The 22,921-nt window shown below is 42.0% G+C and overlaps 1 protein-coding gene across 7 annotated transcripts in view; it reads right to left on the reverse strand.

Annotated features, from left to right (window-relative positions):
• ATG4C (autophagy related 4C cysteine peptidase) overlaps window positions 1-22,921 on the reverse strand; it is a 91,376-nt gene that overhangs the window by 33,116 nt on the left and 35,339 nt on the right. For all 7 annotated transcript variants that reach the window (XM_033915229.1, XM_033915227.1, XM_033915228.1 and 4 more), the window contains exons 9-11: window positions 20,594-20,727; window positions 7,093-7,171; window positions 6,231-6,307 (exon numbers count right to left, since the gene is read on the reverse strand). In XM_033915229.1, coding sequence (XP_033771120.1) covers window positions 6,231-6,307; window positions 7,093-7,171; window positions 20,594-20,727 — 290 coding nt within the window. The remainder of the gene's footprint in view (window positions 1-6,230; window positions 6,308-7,092; window positions 7,172-20,593; window positions 20,728-22,921) is intronic.

Here is a 22,921-nt window from a genome sequence, read left to right on the forward strand (position 1 = left end):
ACACATAAAGGACACAATTAAGTCTTCTCATGATCATTTCTGAGACTTTGTCGAATAAGAAGCATAATGAAGATGTTATGTGTGTGCGCCATTAAATAAGAATGTTTTCTGGTGAGTTTTAAATCTATCTAGTGATGTCTGAAGTCTGGACCTCTTACTGAAACAATGGATTCTCAAATGTGGTCATGAACCGTTTTCTTGATAAGTAGAAATCACGAGTCGATTTTGGAGGGTGGATCTGAGCATTTGAGTATTGCTACTACTACTATTTATTTCTTTAGTGCTACCAGTTGCACGCAGAGCTGTACATTAAACACACAAAAGGTGGTCCCTGCTTGAAAGAGCTTACAAACTAATTAAGAAAGACACACTGGACAAAAATGATGAATCAATATGTTGCTCATGTAGGGAAATACAAAGGGAGAAGAGGTAGAGAGAGTAGGGTGTTACAGAGGGAATGACAAACAAATGGGGTGCTTTACAAATTGATAGGGTTAAGACGAACAGTTTTAAAAAAGTGGGCCATCTGCTTCGACTTGAATACCTTCAGAAATGGAGCTCGACATACCGAGTCAAGCAGGTTGTCCAGGCATACGGCACAGCAAGGCAGAAGGGACGGAGTCGGGATTAGACTGTAGAGGAAAAGGGTACAAACAAGAGAGACTTACCCGGAGTTCGTACACAAAAGTTATTCACCCCCTTCGGGTTTTGCAGCCCAAATGCATGACCTTGCATTTCCTAGCATTAAATCTTAGCTGCCAAATTTCAGACCATTCTTCAAGCTTCGCTCGGTCCTTCCTCATATTATTCATACCATCAGATTTGCAAAGAGGCAAATCGTACCCTGACAGCCCTTCAGCAATATCGATTACAAAAATGTTAAAAAGAACAGGTCCAAGAACCAAATTTTGAGACACACCACTGGTAACATCTCTTTCCTCAGACAGATCTCCATTGACCACTACCCTGTTGCCTTCCTCCCAACCAGTTCCTGATCCAATCTGTCTCTTTGGGGTCCATCCCGAAGGCACTGAGTTTATTTATTAGATGCCTTTGTGGAACGATGTCAAAGGCTTTGCTAAAATCTAAATACACCACATCCAGCACACTCTTTCTATCCAACTCTCTGGCCACCAGTCAAAGAAATTGATATGTCTGACAAAACCTGCCTCTAATGAATCCATGTTGCCTCAGATCCTGTAATCCATAGGATTCCATAAATGTCATTATTCTCCGTTTTAAAAGAGTTTCCATTAACTTACCAGAGAAGTCAAACTTACCGGCCTGTAGTTCCTTACTTCTTCCTTATTTCCACTTTTGTGGAGAGGTATTGCAAAGATCAGCCAGCAAAGCCGCCACAACTTACCTAAGTTCCTTCAATAACCTCAGATGTACACCATCCGGAGTTTAGCGAGCTCCTCATGAACACAGTCCTCTGAAAATCGATCAGGTTTACCTCATCTCCAACCCTACTTACATTTTTCTTCTGCGGTCGCACTCCCAGCGCTTCAGTGTGAACACAGAACAGAAATATTTGCTAAGCAAGTCAGCCTTATCTTTATCAACTTCTACATATTTCTCCCCTTCATCTTTGAGTCTCAAAATGCCACTTTTGCACTTCTTATCACCAATTTACCTATAAAATGTCTTGTCTCCCCTTTTACTGTGCCATTTATTTTTTTCTTCCATTTGCATCTTTGCTTTCCTGACTACGCAAGTTTCAAGTTTTATTAAAATTTGATAAAAATGCTTATAAGAAATTTCTAAGCGATTTACAATATAAAAAAGACATCTTAAAAACACTTAGATGCACACAATACCCAAAGTCAAAGATATTGGGAGGATAAAAGGCAGAACTACAACTTTTTAGGAAAGCATATAAATGGAGAAGAACATCAGGGAAGGGATTAAGTGCTGTCAAAAATGTGACTATTTGTTTTTAACAGGACAATGATTTCAAGGAAGTGGACTGAATTATCAAGTTATTCTTGTTATTTTTCAAAGGCATCTATATAGAGAAAGCTTTTGAGGGACCCTTTGAATCTCTCTAGTATAGTTTCTTCCCTAAGATAAAGTGGCAAATAATTCCATATTTGAGGGGTGGCAATTGAAAAAATTTCAGTATGCCTTGTATTTATGATTTTCAATGAAGGAATGGATAAAAGGTGTTGATTTGAGGATCTGAGTGTCCTCAGAATTGTGTGAGGGATAAGAAGCTTGTCCAGGAATGCTGGAAGATTTGACTGCTGAAGTTTAAAGGTTAGGAAAGTTATTTTGTAAGTGATTCTGTATGAAATTGGTAACCAGTGAGCACTTTTAAGAAGTGGAGTGACGTGATCAAAGTTCCTTGAGTTCGTAATAATTTTGATTGCCGCGTTTTGGATTATTTGTAAGCGTCTTATTTCTTTTTGTGATATGCCTTTGTATAGAGAGTTTCAATAATCTAGTTTGGAAATAAGACAGTGAATTAGAATATTTAGAGCTGATGGTTGTGAATGATGGTTTTGAGAATGATGGTTTTGAGAATGATCTAATCATCCGTAATTTGAAAAAAAAAACCCAACAATTTCTGACAACTGAGCCGATTTGATCATGGTAAAGTTTTTGATCTATCACTACTCCTAAAATTTTGAAGTTTTTTACTGTTTCGAGAATGGAATTATTTAGTTTTATCGGTGTTGTTAATGAGAGACCATATCTTTCCATGGAAATAATATTGTTTTGGGAATGTTTAAAGCTCAACCAGCCTCTCTTAACTTTTCCAGATATTTTAGCCTGTCCTCCTCTTTCTGCGATCTTTTATAGTTTAGGAAAGCAAGCCTTTTTCCTTACTTTTTCAGATACTACTTTTGAGAACCAAAATGGCCTTCTTTTCCTCTTACTTATGCTTACTTTTCTTACAAAATGAATTGTTACCCTTACAATAGCTCCTTTCAGTTTTGCCCACTGCTTTCCTACTGCTTCCAGATGTTCCCATCCAGACAATTTTTGATGTAATCCCCCATCTGAACAAAGTTAGTTTAAGTCTAGAACCTTTACTTTTGAATGAGCCCTCTCTACACCTGTATTAATGTTAATCCACACCATGTGGTGATCACTGGATACCAGATGATTACCCAGTGTAACATCAGAAACACTTTCCCATTTGTAAGTCCAGTATGGTCCCATCCCACTGGGTTCCATTACCAACTGTTGAACAGTTCTCCTTTTCAAGAATCCTGAATATCCATACTTCTAGGGATATCCCAAATAGGAACACCCAAATCAACATCTGGCATGTTAAAATCACCTATTAGTAATATTTCCACTTTTACAGCTATATTCTGAATGTCTACTATTAAATCTCTGTCCACTTTCTCTGTTTGTGAAGGAGGCCTGTATATCACACCAACATAGATACATTTTCCATTCCCTTTCCAGATTGACCCACAGTATCTCTTCCTTACTCTGCAGAACCTGCAATTGTGTGGCTTTAATATGATTTTTAACATATATTGACACTCCTCCTCCTTTTCTTCTTACCCTGTCTATCCTGAACAGATTATAGCCCGGTATAACTATATCCCAGCTTTGTTTATATCCCATCATACCTTTCAGTTCAATATTGCTTGCAACAAGAGACCTGTAGCAATTATACCAATATTTGTAAAGATATTAGAGGCCATGGTGGCTGCTGAACTAACTACATGGATTCTTAAATTTTCTTGACTTCTTTTCAGTTTGGGTTTAGAAAGGATTCTAACACAGAATCTTTACTTGGTTTGTTGGTTTGTAAAACCAGAACACTGTGGAGTATCAGTCACCAAGCTATAATTCTTCAGTCTGACCTCTCATCAGCTTTTAATGCCATAGATCATACAATATTACAAAAGTTAATTGATAGGAACTGTTAATAAAGTCTTTAGCTGGCTGAAAGGTTTTTTTTGGAGGGAAAAGTAGTATACAGCAAAATATCAAGATTTGTTATCCGACTCTTGGAGAACTGTGAGTTTCGCAGGGCTCTCCTTTATCACCAATACTATTTGATGTAATAATGAGTTCTTTGGATAAACTTCTATCCAAACCATCATACATATGCAGATGACATCATCCCATTTATTCCCCATACAGTATAAAACTTCAGTTCCAGTATGTATGGATGCTGTTGAATCCTGGGCTTAAAACTATAATCTGAAGCAGAATGCAGATAAAAGGAAAATGATTTGGCTGGATACTTTGTCATCACCTCGTTTGAATAATAATCTTCCCTTACAAAATGTTAATCTGAAAAATGAAATATTGAAAGTATCGAGAATACTACTTAAGCCAATGTTAACTTTTGATACTCATATTAACGTTCTAAGCAAGAAAATGGTTTTGAAACTGAGGCAATTACATAAGATATGAAAATATTACTGTTAATCAATTCAGAATAGCTGCCTATATACCTATAATTAGTCATCCCTAGACTACTGCAATTTACTTTGTGTAGGCTGTTTAGAAAAGCTGCGTAAATGATTACAAACATTGTTAAATACAACAGCAAGGTTAATTTATCAGGCTAACAAATGGGAAAAGAGCAACCCCATTGCTGAGACAACTGCACTGGTTGCCAATTGAAGAACAAGCATGATTCAAACTATGTATGTTATTTTCTGTTGTTTATAGCTCAGCACCTTTGCCATCGTTATATATTATCCTTTTCTGCCAAATGAAGTGCTGACTCTATTCATCAGACAAAACTTAATTTTCCTCCAGATCATGCTAAATATAGAGGAGCCCATACTCTAAATTTCTAATCAGTCTGCAAAGATCTGGACTTTTCTGCCAGATATAATCAAGTTGGAAATGAACTACAGTCAATTTAGAAAAAAACTGTTAGGTTAAATCTTAAATTTTGTAATCATGCAAGAATGAAAACTGCTCTAGATAATCTAGCAATTGTAAATAAACTAAGCCCTTTAACAATTTGGCATCAATTGGTATCATTCTCATTTGTATTCTGCCATCTTAGGCAGATGAGTATACAAGAGCCCCCATTAAGTTTACAATCCTTTCCTGTGTCTAGCTACAAAATCTCTTCAATATCATCAATGGCTACCAATACTAATGTCCTATTGCCCAAATATCAGGCCTCTTAGATCTCCAGTATAGCCTGCTCAGCAAATCCAGGTTCAGGAACCTTGCTCCAAGAAACACACTGAAGAATCAAAGTACGGAAGCAAGAGAATGACTACACTTCTCCCTCGGTATTCGCGGGGGATAGGGGCAGAGCCAGACTGCGAATTGAGAAAAACCGTGAATAACTTCTCGTCCGGCTCTGATCCACCCCTGCTTCCCTTCCGCCTTCCCCCTGGCATCCCGGCCTTACCTGGTGGTCTAGCAGGCTTTCGGGGCAGGAGCGATCTTCCTACGCTCCTGCCCCATGCAGATCGCCAATAGGAAATGACTACCGTGAATTCCTGCAGTCTCTCGAGACTATGACGGGAGCTCACGGCAGTCATTTCCTATTGGCGATCTACACGGGGCAGGAGTGTAGGAAGATCGTTCCTGCCCCGAAAGCCCACTAGACCACCAGGTAAGGCCGGGATGCCGGGAGGATGGCTGGAGAGAGGCGGGAACGTGCTAAACTCTGGGGAGGAAGGGGGGTTCCCCCTCAAAAAAATAAAAAAAAAATCGCGAATATACGAAATCGTGTCGAAACCGAGAATGGGGAGGGGGAAGTGTAATATATCTAGAACAAAAAACAATCATTTACAATAGTGAAACCTTGAAGATTCTGGGCCAGAGCAGAGCTTTAATTTATATATTCGACCCATCAATGCAAATTTTTTTTAAAAAGGAGGTACTTATTTGTTCACCACATTCTTCATCCCAATGAGATTTTCTAAACAGGCACCAAGCGCTTGATTCACTACACATTTTTCCCCATAAACAAAGAATAGCACAAAAGCTGAAGTAAATCAGACCCTAAGTGCTACCAAGAAGGGTAATTTGTTTTGAAGATAGAGAAAAATAAAGACCTAATTATAACCAAACTATAACCCAGTACCAGTTATTTAACATTTGGCGATCTAGATTAATTGCCATTTCACAGTAGCTGCCCAATTTCATCAAGCGTTACTTTCGCTATATGACCGTTAAAAATCACTGACAGCAAAAACGTAACAACCCTCCCCCCCACCTCTAAATGTTCAGTGTTTTGTTTACAGATAAAACACAAAATATCACCCAATCTTTATCCACATTACCTCAAGAGGAAAATCCTTTATGCTGACATCTACAAAAGACTGGCAGTAATGAGGATCCATGTAAATTAAACTGTCATCTACAAGGACAAAAGAGAAGACAAGTAATTTAAAACACACCTTATTATTACACTGCTTACAATCCAATTTCCATGCAGAACAAAAAAAAACCACCTCTAACAGGTCTAGTTTACCAGACTGACACATAAGTTTGTAAGACACATTAACTTTTGCATAATCAAACATGCTTATACAAGCAGAAATTTTAGAAAGTGATAAGCTTGTCATTTAATTTTTGGTGATAAAATTGCTTTCACAAACACAATTTTTCTAGCATATGCATATATAAAATATGAAAAATGTACTGCAGAATGTCCCACTGACAAGAACACTATATATTACCTATCATTTTATCATTAACTAGTAGCACTTAAGATTAGTTTCTAAATAGAACATAAATAGAAACTGCCAAGCAGCTCAAAGAGAGATTTTTTAAATGTTATTAAATGAAGGATTAACTATGGCCTGTTTGTGCAATCAAGGAAATTAGCCTATGGATTCTGCAAATTGCAGGTTTCATGAATGCCCTTCCTGATGCGGAACTGCCAATTTGCTTCAACTTTAGAAAATGGGCAGATTTTACCACTGTGCAACCAGGGATCTGTAGTGTCATCTCACTGGAAATGAACCAGAGAAAGAACAAGTCTCTGGGCACACTGGGGAACGATTAAGCCTGAATCAACCTCTTCTGAAAATCGAGAGTCAGCTGACAACCCTAACATAATACACCCAATTTTGTTATGAACCAACACCCTTCCCTTTTGGCAGTAAATATTGAAAATCCATCTCTTATTAAATCACATACCTTGAAACCCAAGGAAATAATAGGACTGCTTAGGTTTCCCACCAATAATTCCAACACAATATTCAAGGCTCAGAACTCCCTGCCAAAAAACAATTCAGGTTCAAAGCTGGAACAGATGCACAAAAAGAGCAAGATCTTAAGCTATAAGAACATAACATAAGAACATAAGAACTGCCTCCGCTGAGTCAGACCAGAGGTCCATCGCGCCCAGTGGCCCGCTCCCGCGGTGGCCCATCAGGCCCACTGCCTGAGCAGTGGTCCTTGACTATTTTTATAATCTATCTCTACTCCTATCCCAATCCCTAATCCTTATCTGTAACCCTCAATTCCCTTGTTCTCTAGGAACCTATCCAAACCTTCTTTGAAGCCATGTAACTTGTTCTGGCCTATCACAGCTTCTGGAAGTGCGTTCCACATATCCACCACCCTCTGGTAGGAAAAGACATTACACTAAAACCAATGATTTCATGAAGCTAATCTTTGATTTCTGGGCCCCAGTTCCATCAGCAATGGACTGCCTAAACATCAAAAAAGGTCAGAGGACACAAATAGCCATTTTCATCCCAGAATTCTTAAAACTTACCATAAAACCAAATCGTGCTAATACTTGGCAATGCAATTTTAAAAGACATTTGTTTAAAGATGGTTCTTTGAGACTAGGTTCATTACTAAGTTGGCTCAGAGGGATGAAGAATTGAACAGTGTTGCCCACTGGCTCCTTCTCATGCAGAACAGGTTAATTCATTCATGGCTTTAGCCTAATGAATGCATGAATTTGTAGTTTTGATTTCCTAAGGAAAATCATTAAAAAATCATAAGTACAAGAACATGTATCCAATAGGTAAAAACTAGAAACATATTAGGCTTTTCCTTATGACATGGAGACAGTTGGCAACCCTAGCCAAGTATCCCAGAACGAGGTAGAAACATTTAGTAGGTGTTCAGCTTTCTAAGACACTATCAGGAATAGAATGTCCCTTAGCATCCATGACATGGCGCAGTCTCAAAAGCTGCCATTTGACATGACATTTCCACCATAAGCTGCACCCGTACAAAAGTAAATGTTGGAAAATCCGGTAGCCTTGACATACGATACTATTTTATTTGGAACGACAATGAGAGCAAGGAGTCAAATCTCGTCAAATAACAACAAACTTTTATTTATTTTGACTGGAGTAGCAATTCAGCAAATAACATACAATTGGAAAAATTATGACAGGTTAAATTACAACTTTTGGTGGAATGTCATATATACAAAATGGAACGTACAATAGCAACACAAAAAGGTTATTTTGGTAAATTTCAGAAGATTTGGGGACCATTAACAGATTTTTGTAATGAATGATAAATTTTTCCCAAGGTATGATATTTGATTAGAGGGGAATTGGGTGGGTTTTATTTTTTAATATATGAATATATCTATAGTTTCATTGTAATGGTACTTGTATATAATACTGTGATGGGAGGGGATGGGATGGGAGGATTTTCTATTTAATAAGAATAGTTTAAATATTAGATGTATTACATAATCTAATATAATAAAACGCTAAGCCGCGCATGTGCACTCCCACCTGCGTGTGTCCGTTTTCCGTGAGATGTAGGGCACCTTAGGTAGGAGTGTGCATGCGTGTTTATGTCACTAGCCGCCGATGCCTCCACAAGCCGACCGCAGCCAGCCGCCGAACTCCGTTCCTCGGGCGGGCGGGCGGGGGGGGTGTCTCGGAGGAGAGGGATCGCGGCCACTCAGCGCCCCTACTGAGGAGCCCAGCAACTTTCCGCCCCGGCTCTTAAACTGACCCGAATCCTTTGCCACCGTCCCCCTTCTCTTCCCGCGGGCCCGACTACCTACCCGGCGATTCAAGCAGCGTGTGCAGCAGTCTTCACACGCTGCTTCGGGGCCTTCTACTGCCCTGATTTGCTCTGCCGCGTCTCTGATGATGTCATCAGGGACATGCCAGAGTAAATCAGGGCAGTCGCATCAGGAGGGATGCGGGATGCGGCAGAGGGAACTTTTCCAATGGGTGCAGCTGGGTGGCTGTCGGAACCTCTGATCAGGGGCAGAGCAAGGTAAGTGTATCATAGGGATAAGAAGGAGGAAGGGGGGAGAAAAAGGAAGGGATGCCTACTGCTGGACAGGGGGAGAAGGAAAGAGGTGCTGCTGGACAGTGGGGGGTAAAACAAAGGGAGAAGGGCTGCTGCTGCATAAGGAGAGCAGTGAAGGGGTGGTGGTGGACACAGGGGAGGTAAAAGGGAGAATGGACAGGGGGAGCAGGCAAGGGGTGGTAATGGACAGCCAAGGAAAAAGAAAGACAGAAAGAAAGAAAGCGGCTAAGGAGAGAGAGAGAAAGAAATAAAGACAGACACACACACATATATTCTAGCACCCGTTAATGTAACGGGCTATAAGACTAGTATTCAAAATATTATAGAATATGAATTTGTAATGAAATGTTGTATTTAAAGTGTTATATGAGAGTTAATCAAGTGTGTGTTTACCAGTTCATAAGATTTTATCTACTACACTTGTTGTACTATGCAAAAATGAATAAAGAATTCAAAAACACAAAAAAACAAAAGTAAATGATGGTGAAAGGAACCATCCTCACTGGAATAAGCGTCAGTTGTATCTAGATAAAATCCAACCCTAACCAAATGTCAGCGGATGTGCTTAACTCACATGACCCACAAATTGTATTTTTTTTTCTTTCTTCCTCCTTTCCCATTGTCTCGTGTGGATTGTTTACCCCAGTTTGTTTTTAATTTAAAATAGTTAATTTTAATTCTAATGTATTTGTGATTTTAGAAATTTAATTTTATTTCTTTGTAAAACGCTTTGTATTTTGAAAAGCGTTTAATCAAATAATATAATAAACTTGAAACTTGAATACAAATCAGTGGATGTACCAGAAAGAGTTGACTAAATTCAGTTATGTTTGAAACCTTTGGAGTTATTTACCAAGGATACCATTGTGTGTTACCTAGTGCAGACTACCTAATACTGTAAATCATCTGAAATAAACAACTAATTAAAAAAAAAATAAAAAAATCATAAAACACATTTATCTAAAATTGTAGAAGAATCTATGGCGATGTACGATTCCTTCTGAATATTGTTTTAACCCTTCTTTCAAGTTTACACTTCCCTTGCTAGCCAACCTTCGTCTTCCATTATCCTCCTTTCTCCAGAATTCAGAAAACCCTATTTCAACTTCCCACAACCTAAATACAGTAAAACCTTGGTTTGCGAGCATAATTCGTTCCAGAAGCCTGCTTGTAATCCAAAGCACTCGTATATCAAAGCAAATTTCCCCATAGGAAATAATGGAAACTCAGACGATTTGTTCTACAACCCAAAAATTTTAATACAAAATACTATACGTACTTGTATTGCAAGACCTCGCTCATTTAGAACAGTCATTACACTCCCGCAGCATCCGAGAGAAAAGAAACATCGGCTCAGTTGTGATGATGTGACGCGTATATACTGTATGTACTCATATGGCAAGACTTTGCTTGATTAGAACAGTCACAGTAAATGACGGCAGATAAAGACCTGAACGATCCATCCAGTCTGCCCATAAGTTATACTTATTAAAAAATATATGATTAGATTAACTTGTCTCTTGTTTGATATTTCTGGGCCATAAACTGTAAAGTCATCACACTTATGCAGTGTCAGAGAGAGAAGAACCATCGGCTCAGTTGTGATGCGTGTATACTGTATGCACTTCTATTGCAAGATATTGCTTGTATATCAAGCTAAAATTTAATAAAATGTTTTGCTTGTTTTGCAAAACACTTGCAAACCAAGTTACTTGCAATCCAAGGTTTTACTGTAACTTCAAATTCTTATCTTTTATGCAGATCTTTCCCTTTAAAAAACTGTTCCCTCATTGACTATTAGCCAGTGATGCCTAACATGCTCATTGAATGAATCATTAAGTTAAAGCTTTACCATACCTGTCAAACATCTTTCTGCGTGTTCAAAAATGATCAACGTTTCACACTTTCAAATGAAGACAGAATAAACTACCAAACATTGAATTTTAAAAACTAGTCATTTAGGAACCCTGAACTTTTACATGAGTTCATTAAAAAAAACCCGAAGATAGACTTCTTAAACCTGACATAACTTCAATGACTACACAAGATCATTTTAAACTGTTGCAGTAGTGATGTAGATTGCATCTAGCAGAACATTCACTACTAGTCTTATAGCCTGTTACATTAACGGGTGCTAGAATATATGTGTGTCTCTCTCTTTATTTCTTTTTCTCTCTCTCTCTCTCCTTAGCCGCTTTCTTTCTGTCTTTCTTTTTCCTTGGCTGTCCATCACCACCCCTTGCCTGCACCCCCTGTCCATTCTCCCTTCCTTTTACCTCTCCTGTGTCCACCACCACCCCTTCACAGCTCTCCTTATGCAGCAGCAGCCCTTCTCCCTTTGATTTAGCTCCCCCCTGTCCAGCAGCACCTTCCTTCTCCCCCTGTCCAACATTAAGCCTCCGTTCCTTTTTCTTCACCCACCCCCTGTCCATCAGCATCTCTTTCCTTCTCCCCCTGTCCAGCAGTAGGCGTCCCTTCCTTTTTCTCCCCCCCACCTTCTCCTTCTTATCCCTATGATACAGTTACCTTGCTCTGCCCTTGATCAGAGGTTCCCGACAGCCGCCCAGTTGCACCCATTGGAAAAGTTCCCTCTGCGGCATCATGCACCCCTCCTGACGCGACTCCCGCTGTCTTTCTTTCTGTCTGTCTCTGTCCCTGGCCCCCTTTGTCTGTTTGTCTTTCTGTATATCTCCCTGCACCTGTGTCTTTCTTCTTGTCTTTCTGTCTCCCTTCCTTCCTCTGTCTGTCTGTCCAAAGCAGCATTCCCTCCCCCTCCATTTCCCTCCCTCCATACCAGTTCCCTGTGCACCTGCCCCTGTGTCTTTCTGTCTCCCTTCCTCCCTTTGTCTGTGTGTCCAAAGCAGCATTCCCTCCCCCTCCATTTCCCTCCCCCCACACCAGTTCCCTGTGCAGCAGCATTATTGTTTCCTCTACCCCCTTTCCCTTCCCACAGTCGCGACTACAAACGTGGGCCCGAGTCCTTTGCCAGCGGCCCCCCCTTCCCTTCCCGCGGGTCCGAGAACACATGGCAATTCAAGCAGCATGTCCACCAGTCTTCACACGCTGCTTCGGGTCCTTCTACTGGCCTGATTTACTCTGGCACATCCGGAGCAAATCAGGGTAGTGGACACGCTACTTAAATCGCCAGTCGGGGCCGCGGTAAGGGAAGGGGGGGGCGGCGGAAATCTTTTTCTACCTTGCCTCTCCTCCACCGTCGGGAGTCAGCGCCAGGAGCTTTAACGGCTGGTGGTTCCGCGTTGAAACAATCCCGTGCCTCTTTGAAAACTGTGACGCCGCTGGAGCCCGGAGATGACGGAGAGGGCAGGGGGTGAGCCGCGCATGCGCACTTCCTAGCTACAGCTCACAGAAAACGGACCCACGCTTAGGAAGTGCGCATGCGCGGCTTACCGTTTTATTATATTAGATGGTTGCACCGTGCTACCTGAACAATAGAGTTTATTGAAGCAGGAGGTCTCATTTTCAATGTCACAGAATCTCCTTCTCGTACCATCACTAAAATCCATCAACACGCTGAGATCCAACAACTTCGCTGTCACTGCACCTTCTCTTTGGGATTCGCTGCCTAATCATTTATGCATCGAATTCGTATTAAATCAATTTAAAGCAAAATTAAAAACATTCTTGTTCCAAGATGCTTTTGGACAATAACTGTCCTTTTAAGGACTAAAACAAGCGTTATAGCTTTTTACCCCTACCTATTGTTTTTTTCCCCTTTTACTGTGCTCTTTTGCTCAAAGATTGTAGTTCTTACCCTTCTTTCTTAACTGTGTGAAGTTAGTACATATGTTTTGTTATGTGTTTTATGAACCTATCCTGGTTCTGTTTAGTATTTTTAATTTTAATTGTTTTTATGATACTTTTTCATTCTGTACACTGCCTAGAAATTTGATTAAACGGTATAAAATTTTTTTTAATAAACTTGAAACTTGTTTTGAGGCTTGGAGATAAAGTGGAGTGGAGTTCTCTTTTTTTGTGTATACACATGGCCTTTTTAGGTTTAGAGTGAAAGGTACTTTGGGTTTAAAATTGCACAAAGATGAAAATAGTTTTCACCAAATCTGCTCCACAAAAGCAGGATTGAGTAGCAATTTAAAACTGCAGGATTATGATGATGTCCTAGGTTACTCAATCACAATAAAATCTCAGTTCTATGGAAGATGACAGAGCTCTATGTGTTAAGAACTTCATTTTTCTACCTGCGTGTCAAAGTAAGAATTATGATAGTGGCATGAGTTTTGATACAAGGATGGAAATCTCATCCCTATGTTACAGTGATATATTAAAGCGCCACTAGCTAGAAATGCAATATACTATTTTTATAATAAAAAAGAGACACAAAAAAATCTTTAATTGAACATATTTCATATTAAATGTATTATATATATATATATATATATATATATATATACACACACACACACACCTCGGCAATCTTCCCTCTAGTAGACAGATACATTATTCCTGAACTTTTGGGTAGCCAATCCATTCCCGCGAGAATTCTTGTAGAGCCTCATTAGCACATTCTTTTGTTCTGCCTCCATCTCTCTAGGCTGTCCTTCAATTTCCCCAATTTGTACTAAAGCTGATGGTCAGCCCTAAAGAGGAAACAAAATAGGGAGGGGTATGTGGACGCTCCCTGTCATACATGTCTGTTATGCTCATGTCATTAACATATAACAGATGAAACAAAACTTAACCATTCACAAGGTGGAAACAAACAAGTCACCTACTGGAGTACAATCTGCACTAAGAGCATGGGAGATTCCTCAGAAACCACCCCCCCCCCACCCCTCCGATTCTTTACAGCGACAGCCGCATCCTCTATCCTTGTCAATGCTGGATAAAAGAAAGAAACAAGACGCCCAAATTCCCCAGAATGTTCGAGGCAGTAAGCAGGCAAATGAACTTCTGACAGAACGGGCTTCAGGAATAATGTGTGTGTATACTAGAAAGATTACCGAGGTAATATCACAGCAGTCTCCAGAGTCTAGGGCAGGACAGATGAGCCTGCTGACAGTACTGATGATCCAAATGTAAAGTCCATTTTGGACGCTATGTCCACCCTGGACATATGGAGACAGGACCATGGGGCCACTCTACACATTTCTTCCAGAGATACTGCGCCACGCTTCTAGTGGAGTGTGCCTTTACGGATATCAAAGTTTCAAAGTTTATTAGAAATTTGATGAATCGCTTATTCATAATTTACTAAGTGAATTACAATAAAATCCAAAGTAAACATACAACATTCAATTTAAAAATTTAGCTAAAAAAAAAAGGGGTTGGCCGAACAGACAAGCAGACAAGACTGAATACGAAGGGAGTAAAGGGGTAAAGTTACAAAATTAATAATTTTAAAGAAAGAAAAGAACTATAGAGGGAAAAAACTTAAGGAGGGGTATCCATTTTTTCTTTCTTTTGTTTTTTAATTTTTGGTAGGGAGTCTACTGCACTGATATAGGTAGTTCCTGATATAGGCTAAAGAAATGGCCATACAGATCCATCTTGAAATGGTCAGCCCTTACGGGCAGCACCCGCCAGTACAAAGAGATGATCCTACAGTCGAAATTCATTCATAACCTCCAGATACTGCAAATATTCAATAATTTCAGCACTTTATCATTTTTCCTTGATCTCAAAGAGTGTGAAAGCAGGCAATCGCACTTCCTGATTAACATGAAAGCTGGAGACTACTTTTGATAAGAAAGATGGTACTGTACACAGTACTATGCCTGAACCTGAAATTCTGAGGAAGGGATCTTTGATTGACAAGGCCTACAATTCCGATACCTGTTGAGCTGAAGTAACTGCCACCAAAAACACCGCTTTGACTGTAAGATCCAAGTGAAGCTTGCTCAAGAGGTTCATAGGGTGCTATAGCTGGTGTCCCTAGGACCAAATTAAGACTCCACACCAGAAAAGGTTGTCGTACCGGAGGATGTAGGTGCAAAGCGCCCTTCAAAAACCTGGCCACATTAGGATGTGCAGCTATGGTGCTTTTGTTAACCTTAGGCCTAAAATACGAAAGCTTCACAATCTGAACTTTCAGGGAGCCAACCACTAAGCCTTTTTCCACATCTTCCTGCAAGAAGGCAAGCACCACAGCTATTGGGGCCTAGTCCGGTCCTCACTACTCTGAGCGCACCAAGTTTGGAAACACTGCCAGGCTCTTGCATATGTGGCTAGGGTTGCTCTCTTTCTATATCTTAGAAGGATGGACACCACTTCATCCGAACAGCCTTTGCGCACTAGCACCATGTACTCAAGAGCCATGCCTTAAGACCAAAGTGTTCTGGTTCCTCAAAGACAATTTGGGCCCTGCGTGAGATGGCAAGGAAGTCCGAGACCTTGGTCTCTGCAAATGGATCAGATCTGCATACCACGGTCACATTGGCCAGACTGGTCCTATTAGAATCACTAGCCCTTGATGTGTCCTGATCCTGCACAGAAGTCTATCATAGACCAAAGAAAGACATAAAGAAGTCCTGCTTTTGGCCAATGTTGAACCAGGACGTTCAGGTCTTTGCTTCCTGGCTTGTATCTTTGACTGAAGAACCGAGTCGCCTTCTTGGTGGCTGCTGATGCCATCAGAACGTAAGTCAGGTGCCCCCACCAACTCACAATATAGGTGAAGGCTTCCTGAGACAGTGACCTCTCCAGAGCAGTTGTAAGTATGCCCTTGCCCCGGAAATCACATCCATGGTCACTACCATTAAACCCAGCATCTGCAAGTACTTCCCAGTTGAAGAGTTCAGAAATAAGTCCAGGAGGGAAAAGAACTTGAGCTTGTACCTCTCCTGTATAACATCCAGCACACAACTGTCTGTAGTGATCTCCGCCTACACTTGCCAATAGGCCAATAACCTCCCACTGATGCGTGGTAGTCCATCTGACAGCTTGGCATCATAACTGCTTCGAGGGAGTAGCTGTGAGGTGGAATCTTAAAGACTGGGGGATCCTGACCCCTCCGAAATTTTGCCTCAAGCTTTGAATGACCTCCGGCCCAAAGGCCCTCCTGGGAACTGGCAATATCGTCTTGAGACCTGAAAAGCACTATGCCCTGATCCCTTAGGGGTTTGAGGCCTGCTGTCTGGTAAAGTTTTCAGTTTGCAATCCTGAACACAGGCCTTTCCCAAAGTGTAACTGTCCTACTAAAGAACCTGCAGGCTTGTGACGCTGTCTTCCCAGTTCTAAGATCAGCCCACTGGTCACCCATAACCAAATGCTGCATGTTCAAGGGCCTGGTGCTAGCTTATAAATCCTTCCACAATACGATGGCACAGCTACTTCTCACACAAACTTCCACCCTACACCCTCAACAGACCGCTACACTCCAAAGATGAAATAAGACTACAGGTATAAATACCTCCAAGGCCATGCCCTCCAGCTCCAAACTGCCTGGAAAAGATTCTACTCCTATTTCTTACCAAACCTTTGGAATAACTTACCTCCTCACATCAGATCACTTCAGGGCCTTCAAAGCTTCAGGAAAGCTATAAAAATCTACTTCTTTACCTAGCCTCATCTACACCTTCTCAAACTACCTTTTCCCTCTCACTCCACCACTACCTTGAGGAATCTCCAATAGAATATGGTCAATTCAACTGATTCTGTTGTTGTAGGCCATCTTTCAATAAACAATGCCCGTAAGCGGGACACCATGATGATAATTTGGCTATGTCTATACTAAACAAGCTCAATTCCTATGGAATATATATGTTAGATAGTACATCATGGTAGCCATACTTATCTGAAAATATTGTACTATCAGATAGATTCCTCCCACTACACACATCCGGGCACTAATACCCCCAAGAAACTAGAGGAGGCTAAGCCAGTGGCTCCCACCCCCCTTTACACACCATGCAGCACATGGGACACGGATGATCCTCAGACAGCCATCCAGCACAAATCTGATATGAATCCAAGGTATCTTGGCCTGAGAAATACATCACACCTGTTTTTGATCAAAATCATGGTGTTTTGAAGCAGAAAAAGGCTTTTATTTTGAAACTGGGTTCTCCAAGATGGCCTCCGCAGCAGCAATTTTAGCACCAAAATTGGCATGTGGGAGCCATATCAACAATTTTGGGATTTTTAGAGGAGAGGGTCCTTGACTAACCCCAGAAACTAAAAATTCCACTTTTCAAGAACCACCCCATCCCCACCAATTTTGTTTTACAAGGCTGCCAGCTACTGTGCCATGCTGTGTGCAGGGGGCTGCTTGTGGTGAAGTTGCATACAGCTTACAGGAAGAACCTCTGCCTCCAACAAGCTTGGAATCCAGATTGCCTGTCTTTTCGGACTGCCTCTCGAGCCCAACTGGCCAGAGATCTCAAACCCACCAGAACCCCATGCGCACATTTGGGGGGGAAGCAAGCAGTCAATCCCAATCCTGGAAAAAAACACCATGGAGCCATTCAGCCTGCCCTCAAGCCCATTGCGAACAGAACCTGGGGCGAGCCTTGCTCCCAAGGGACTGATCCCTGAGCTGCCAGACTGGACATGCAGACTGTCCAAATGATGCACTGCAAGGCAGTCTACTCCTTGGATACTAACCTCCAACCTTAGAGTGTGCGTTCTCCGGCAGCCAGAGATGTTCCCAGATTGGGATCCTGTGCAGCACCGAAAAGCCTCGCAAATGGTAAGCAAAAACCTCACTTAATAGAAAAATAAACACAAGCAGAAGACAGGCTCTACCTTCTCGCTTGTAGAGAGACAACTGGGGAATTGAAGGACAAACCTGAGAGATGGGAGGTGGAGCAAAAGAATGCTAATGTGGATCTGTACAAGAATTCTTGCAGGAATAGATTGACTACCTGAAGGTTCAGGAATAATGTATCTGTCGCACTGGAAAAAAAAAAAAAATATATATATAGATAGATAGATAGATAGATAGAGATATATATATATATCCGACTAATCCTTGGGCTGAAAAAATGGGAACACATATCCCCCTACTACCAAAAACTCCACTGGCTACCCATGGAAGCAAGAATTCAATTCAAGTTTTCCTGTATCTGTTACAAATCCATTCTTGGTTTGGCCCCATTATACATGGTTCCCCATTTCTCCTTAAACTGCCCTTCCAGACCCACCTGCAGAGTCCACCTCTTCAGCCACCTAACTCTAAAGGCCTGCCGATACAAAAGTCACCTAAACAGAACACTTGCCTTCCAAGCAGGTCATCTAAATGACTGGCTGAGCAGAATTATCTCGCACTCCTCATCCTACCTAAACTTCAGGAAATTATTAAAAACTAGCCTATTCAACCGAACTACAACCTAGCCCTCCCTCCCTCCCTCCCTCCCCTGCTCCCCAAGCTCTCTTTCCCTACCCTTCGCCCTGCCCACCCACTTTTGTCCCTCATATTTCGCAAGTTCCCCCGCACTCGCATATTTATTGTATCTGTATTTGCTGACTGTAACATCTCACTGATTGACCTGACAAACTGAACACATTTTTGCATCTGTATTTACCGAAGAAGATGTACACAGCATACGGAACCCATCAGGCTATATGCTGGAAACGAAGACGGAAAGTTGACAGGATTGACGGTCAGTCTAGAGGAGGTATGTTGGCAGATTGATAGGCTTAAGAGCGATAAATCCCCAGGACCGGATGGCATCCATCCGAGGGTCATCAAGGAACTGAAAGGGACCATAGCTGAACTGCTTCAACTAATAGCCAATCTATCGATTAAATCGGGAAAGATTCCAGAAGACTGGAAGGTAGTGAATGTTATACCTATCTTCAAGAAAGGTTCTAGGGGAGATCCGGGGAACTACAGACCGGTGAGTCTGACCTCTGTACCGGGAAAGATGGTAGAGTCACTGATAAAGGACAGCATCATTGATCACCTTGACGGAAACGGGCTGATGAGGACCAGTCAGCACGGTTTTAGCAAAGGCAGATCGTGTTTGACGAACTTGCTGTACTTCTTTGAGGGAGTAAACAGACAGATAGACAAGGGCGATCCAGTCGACATTGTATATCTGGATTTTCAGAAGGCGTTCGACAAGGTTCCGCATGAACGACTACTTCGGAAAATTGCAAGCCATGGAATTGTGGGTGAAATACTCACGTGGATTAAAAACTGGCTGGAGCATAGGAAACAGAGAGTGGGGGTAAATGGACAATACTCGGACTGGAAGAGCGCCACCAGTGGGGTGCCGCAGGGCTCGGTGCTTAGACCCGTGCTCTTTAACATCTTTATAAATGATCTGGACATAGGTATGACGAGCGAGGTGATTAAATTTGCGGATGATATGAAGTTATTCAGTGTAGTAAAGAAGGAGGGGGATTGCGAAGATCTGCAACGTGACATAATCAAGCTCGAGGAATGGGCATCGACATGGCAGACGAGGTTCAACGTGGATAAGTGTAAAGTGATGCATGTCGGTAACAAAAATCTCATGCATGAATACAGGATATCCGGGGTGGTACTTGGAGAGACCTCCCAGGAAAGGGACTTGGGAGTTCTGATCGACAAGTCGATGAAGCCGTCCACACAATGTGCGGCGGCAGCAAAAAAGGCAAACAGAATGCTAGGAATGATAAAGAAGGGGATCATGAACAGATCAGAGAAGGTTATCATGCCGCTGTACCGGGCCATGGTACGCCCTCACCTGAAGTACTGCGTCCAGCATTGGTCGCCGTACCTGAAGAAGGGCACGGTACTACTCGAAAGGGACAAGAGAAGAGCGACTAAGATGGTTAAGGGGCTGGAGGAGCTGTCGTACAGCGAAAGATTAGAGAAACTGGGTCTCTTCTCTCTCGAACAGAGGAGATTGAGAGGGGACATGATCGAAACATTCAAGGTACTGAAGGGGATAGACTTAGTAAATAAGGACAGGTTGTTCACCCTCTCCAAGGTAGGGAGAACAAGAGGGCACTCTCTAAAGTTGAAAGGGGATAGATTCCGTACAAACGTAAGGAAGTTCTTCTTCACGCAGAGAGTGGTAGAAAGCTGGAACGCCCTTCCAGAGGCTGTTATAGGGGAAAACACCCTCCAAGGATTCAAGACAAAGTTAGACAAGTTTCTGTTGAACAAGAATGTGCACTGGTAGGGCTAGTCTCAGTTAGGGTGCTGGTCTTAGACCAGAGGGCCGCCGCGTGAGCGGACTGCTGGGCATGATGGACCACTGGTCTGACTCAGCAGTGGCAATTCTTATGTTCTTATGTAAACCGCATTCACTGATTCTTTGTTGTATCTGTATTCACTGATTGTAACTATTCGCTGATTGTCCAGCCCTTCTTTATTGTAAACCGCCTCGAACTACTATGGCTTTGGCGGTATATAAGAAATAAAATAATAATAATAATAATAGATATAGATATATCAAAATAAATAAAAAAGTGAGTTATGATCTCATACCTTTACAAAGTCAACATATTCCATGTTGGTTTTTTCCCCACCAAGTCTCACAGGAACTAAAATAATAACTGCTTTGATGTCTCTTTCACAACTTGAAGAGGAACACTGTTTATCAAAGACATCTGCATGATACACTGGAAATTGAATAGTCACAAGATTTAGCATGGTTTACATGATTAATAAATTTTTTATAGTTCAAATCCAGACACAAGCAAGAAAAATATACACATTTGTTCCTTATGATAATGAAAATAATTTTAACAGCACATATATTTCAACTCTCCCTTTTCAAGTGTTCAAAATAACAGGCTAAAATCAACCAAAGAATAATAAAACTTAGGGCTATATGCACTAAAGTCAGTCGGTAATACTGACTGCATCGCTGTTGGCCAATTCTCTGACCAATTCTGGCCGAGCGATTGATGCACTACCATGTTTGCATGCAAATGATTTGCACAGTGGTGCAAACCCAACAGATCATTTGCTCAGAGCACGTGCACAGAGCCCTAACAGCAGTGACAGGGGAAGCAGCTTACTGTCACTGCTGTTAGGGCTGGGTTTTGGGTTTTTTTTTAATGGCACAGATGTGTGTGTGTTACACACGCACAATCTACCCCATGAAAAAAAAAGACAAAGACGAGAAAAGCCCCCCACACTGATGGCCCTCCCCCCCAACGAATCGGTACCACGAAAAGAAAAAAAAAGGCAAGAGGGATGTCCACTTCCTCCTGCCACTGGATGCGCCCCCAAACCCCCCACCTCTTGTATCTTTGTTAGGCAATGGAAGCTGTAGGGAAGCACAGTCTCTCCAGCTCTGAGGCCCAGCATGTGGAAAATGATGGGCCTTCCCCTCCCGAGTGCACCATGTGATGCATGGAGAGGGGCCTTGGGCATCTGAGCCAATCAGGACCTTAGGTCCTCCCCATGCATCACATGGTATACAGAGGGAGGAGGTGCCAGTTTGTGCGGGGGGGGGGAGGTGTCACTGAGGATGGCCGCTATCGGCAAACTTTTTTTTCTATGGGACAGATATTTTGCGTGTGTACTACATGCAAAATATCAGTGCCATTGAAAAAATAATGAAAAAAAACAGGCAGACCTGTGAGTAATAGTTACAACAATAAATTAAGAGATACAAAAACATCCAACACACTTCACACCTACTTATGGAATACATATCAGCAAAACAAGGAAACACAGGTGAACTCATTCCATACGGTCATACAAAAAGCACTCTTCACACTAAAGCGACTTTAAATATAGTTGTTGAAAACCATCTTTTCAATCTCTCATGCTCCTGGTTAGTGTTAGCTTTCTAAGACTTAGGAAAACTCCCTAGTGCATGAGATATTGAAAAGATGGTTTTGAATAACTATCGTATTTTCACCCATATACCGCGCACATATGTAAAACGCGCACACGGGTATAGCGCGCGGGGAACACAAATTTATGTAAAAAAAATTTAATATAGCGCGCGTATGCATGCTAAAACCTCCTCCCGCCTACTCCGAACCGGCATCCTCCCCTCCCGCTCGCTTACCTGAGAGAGCATTTTTTTTTCATTCGAATCCGGCATTCCCCCTGCGAACCGGCATCCTCCCCCCCCCCGCTCGCGTCACCCCCCCTTCCCCGCGATCCTACATCCCCCCCAGCACCGCAAAACATCTCTTACCCGATTGGGCACCGGCACCAGCACCAATACACAGGATGTGCCAGTGCCAGTGCCAGTGCCCGAAGATCCTCCCGGGTTGGGCTGGGCTGGGCTGGGCGGTGCGAGAGAGATCCTCCTTCTTCCTGCGCCGGGCTGGACTAGGCTTTGAGCATTTGCGCATGCTCAAAGCCTTCTGGTCTCGCTCTCTCCGATCGCGGGGGAGGGGGGGTGACGCGAGCGGGGGGGAGGATGCCGGTTCGCAGGGGGGATGCCGGATCGGAATGAAAAAAAAAGTTGTAAAATGCACTCACACGTATAACGCGCACAGTTATGCACAGTTTGTAAAAATCGTGTATAACGCACGCGTTATATGCGTGAAAATACGTTATATGTAAAGTCACTTTGATGTGAAGAAAGTGCTTTTTGTATGACAGTATGGAGTGATTTCACTCATTTTTAAGTTAAGTGATAAACACTACCTGTGTTTCCTTTTTTGTTAGTAACACAGTTACCGACTGGTCTAGACCAGTTGTTTTATCCACGATGGCTAAAACCCCTGTTTTGTTTTTTGCATAGCCAAGCTGGTTGACAGACAGATGCTAGATGGTGGTGGTTAATGGAATTCGCTCGGAGGAGGGAAAGGTGACTAGTGGAATGCCTCAGGGATTGGTACTGGG

Source organism: Geotrypetes seraphini, chromosome 12 (genome assembly GCF_902459505.1).
Source record: "Geotrypetes seraphini chromosome 12, aGeoSer1.1, whole genome shotgun sequence".
NCBI lineage: Eukaryota > Metazoa > Chordata > Amphibia > Gymnophiona > Dermophiidae > Geotrypetes > Geotrypetes seraphini.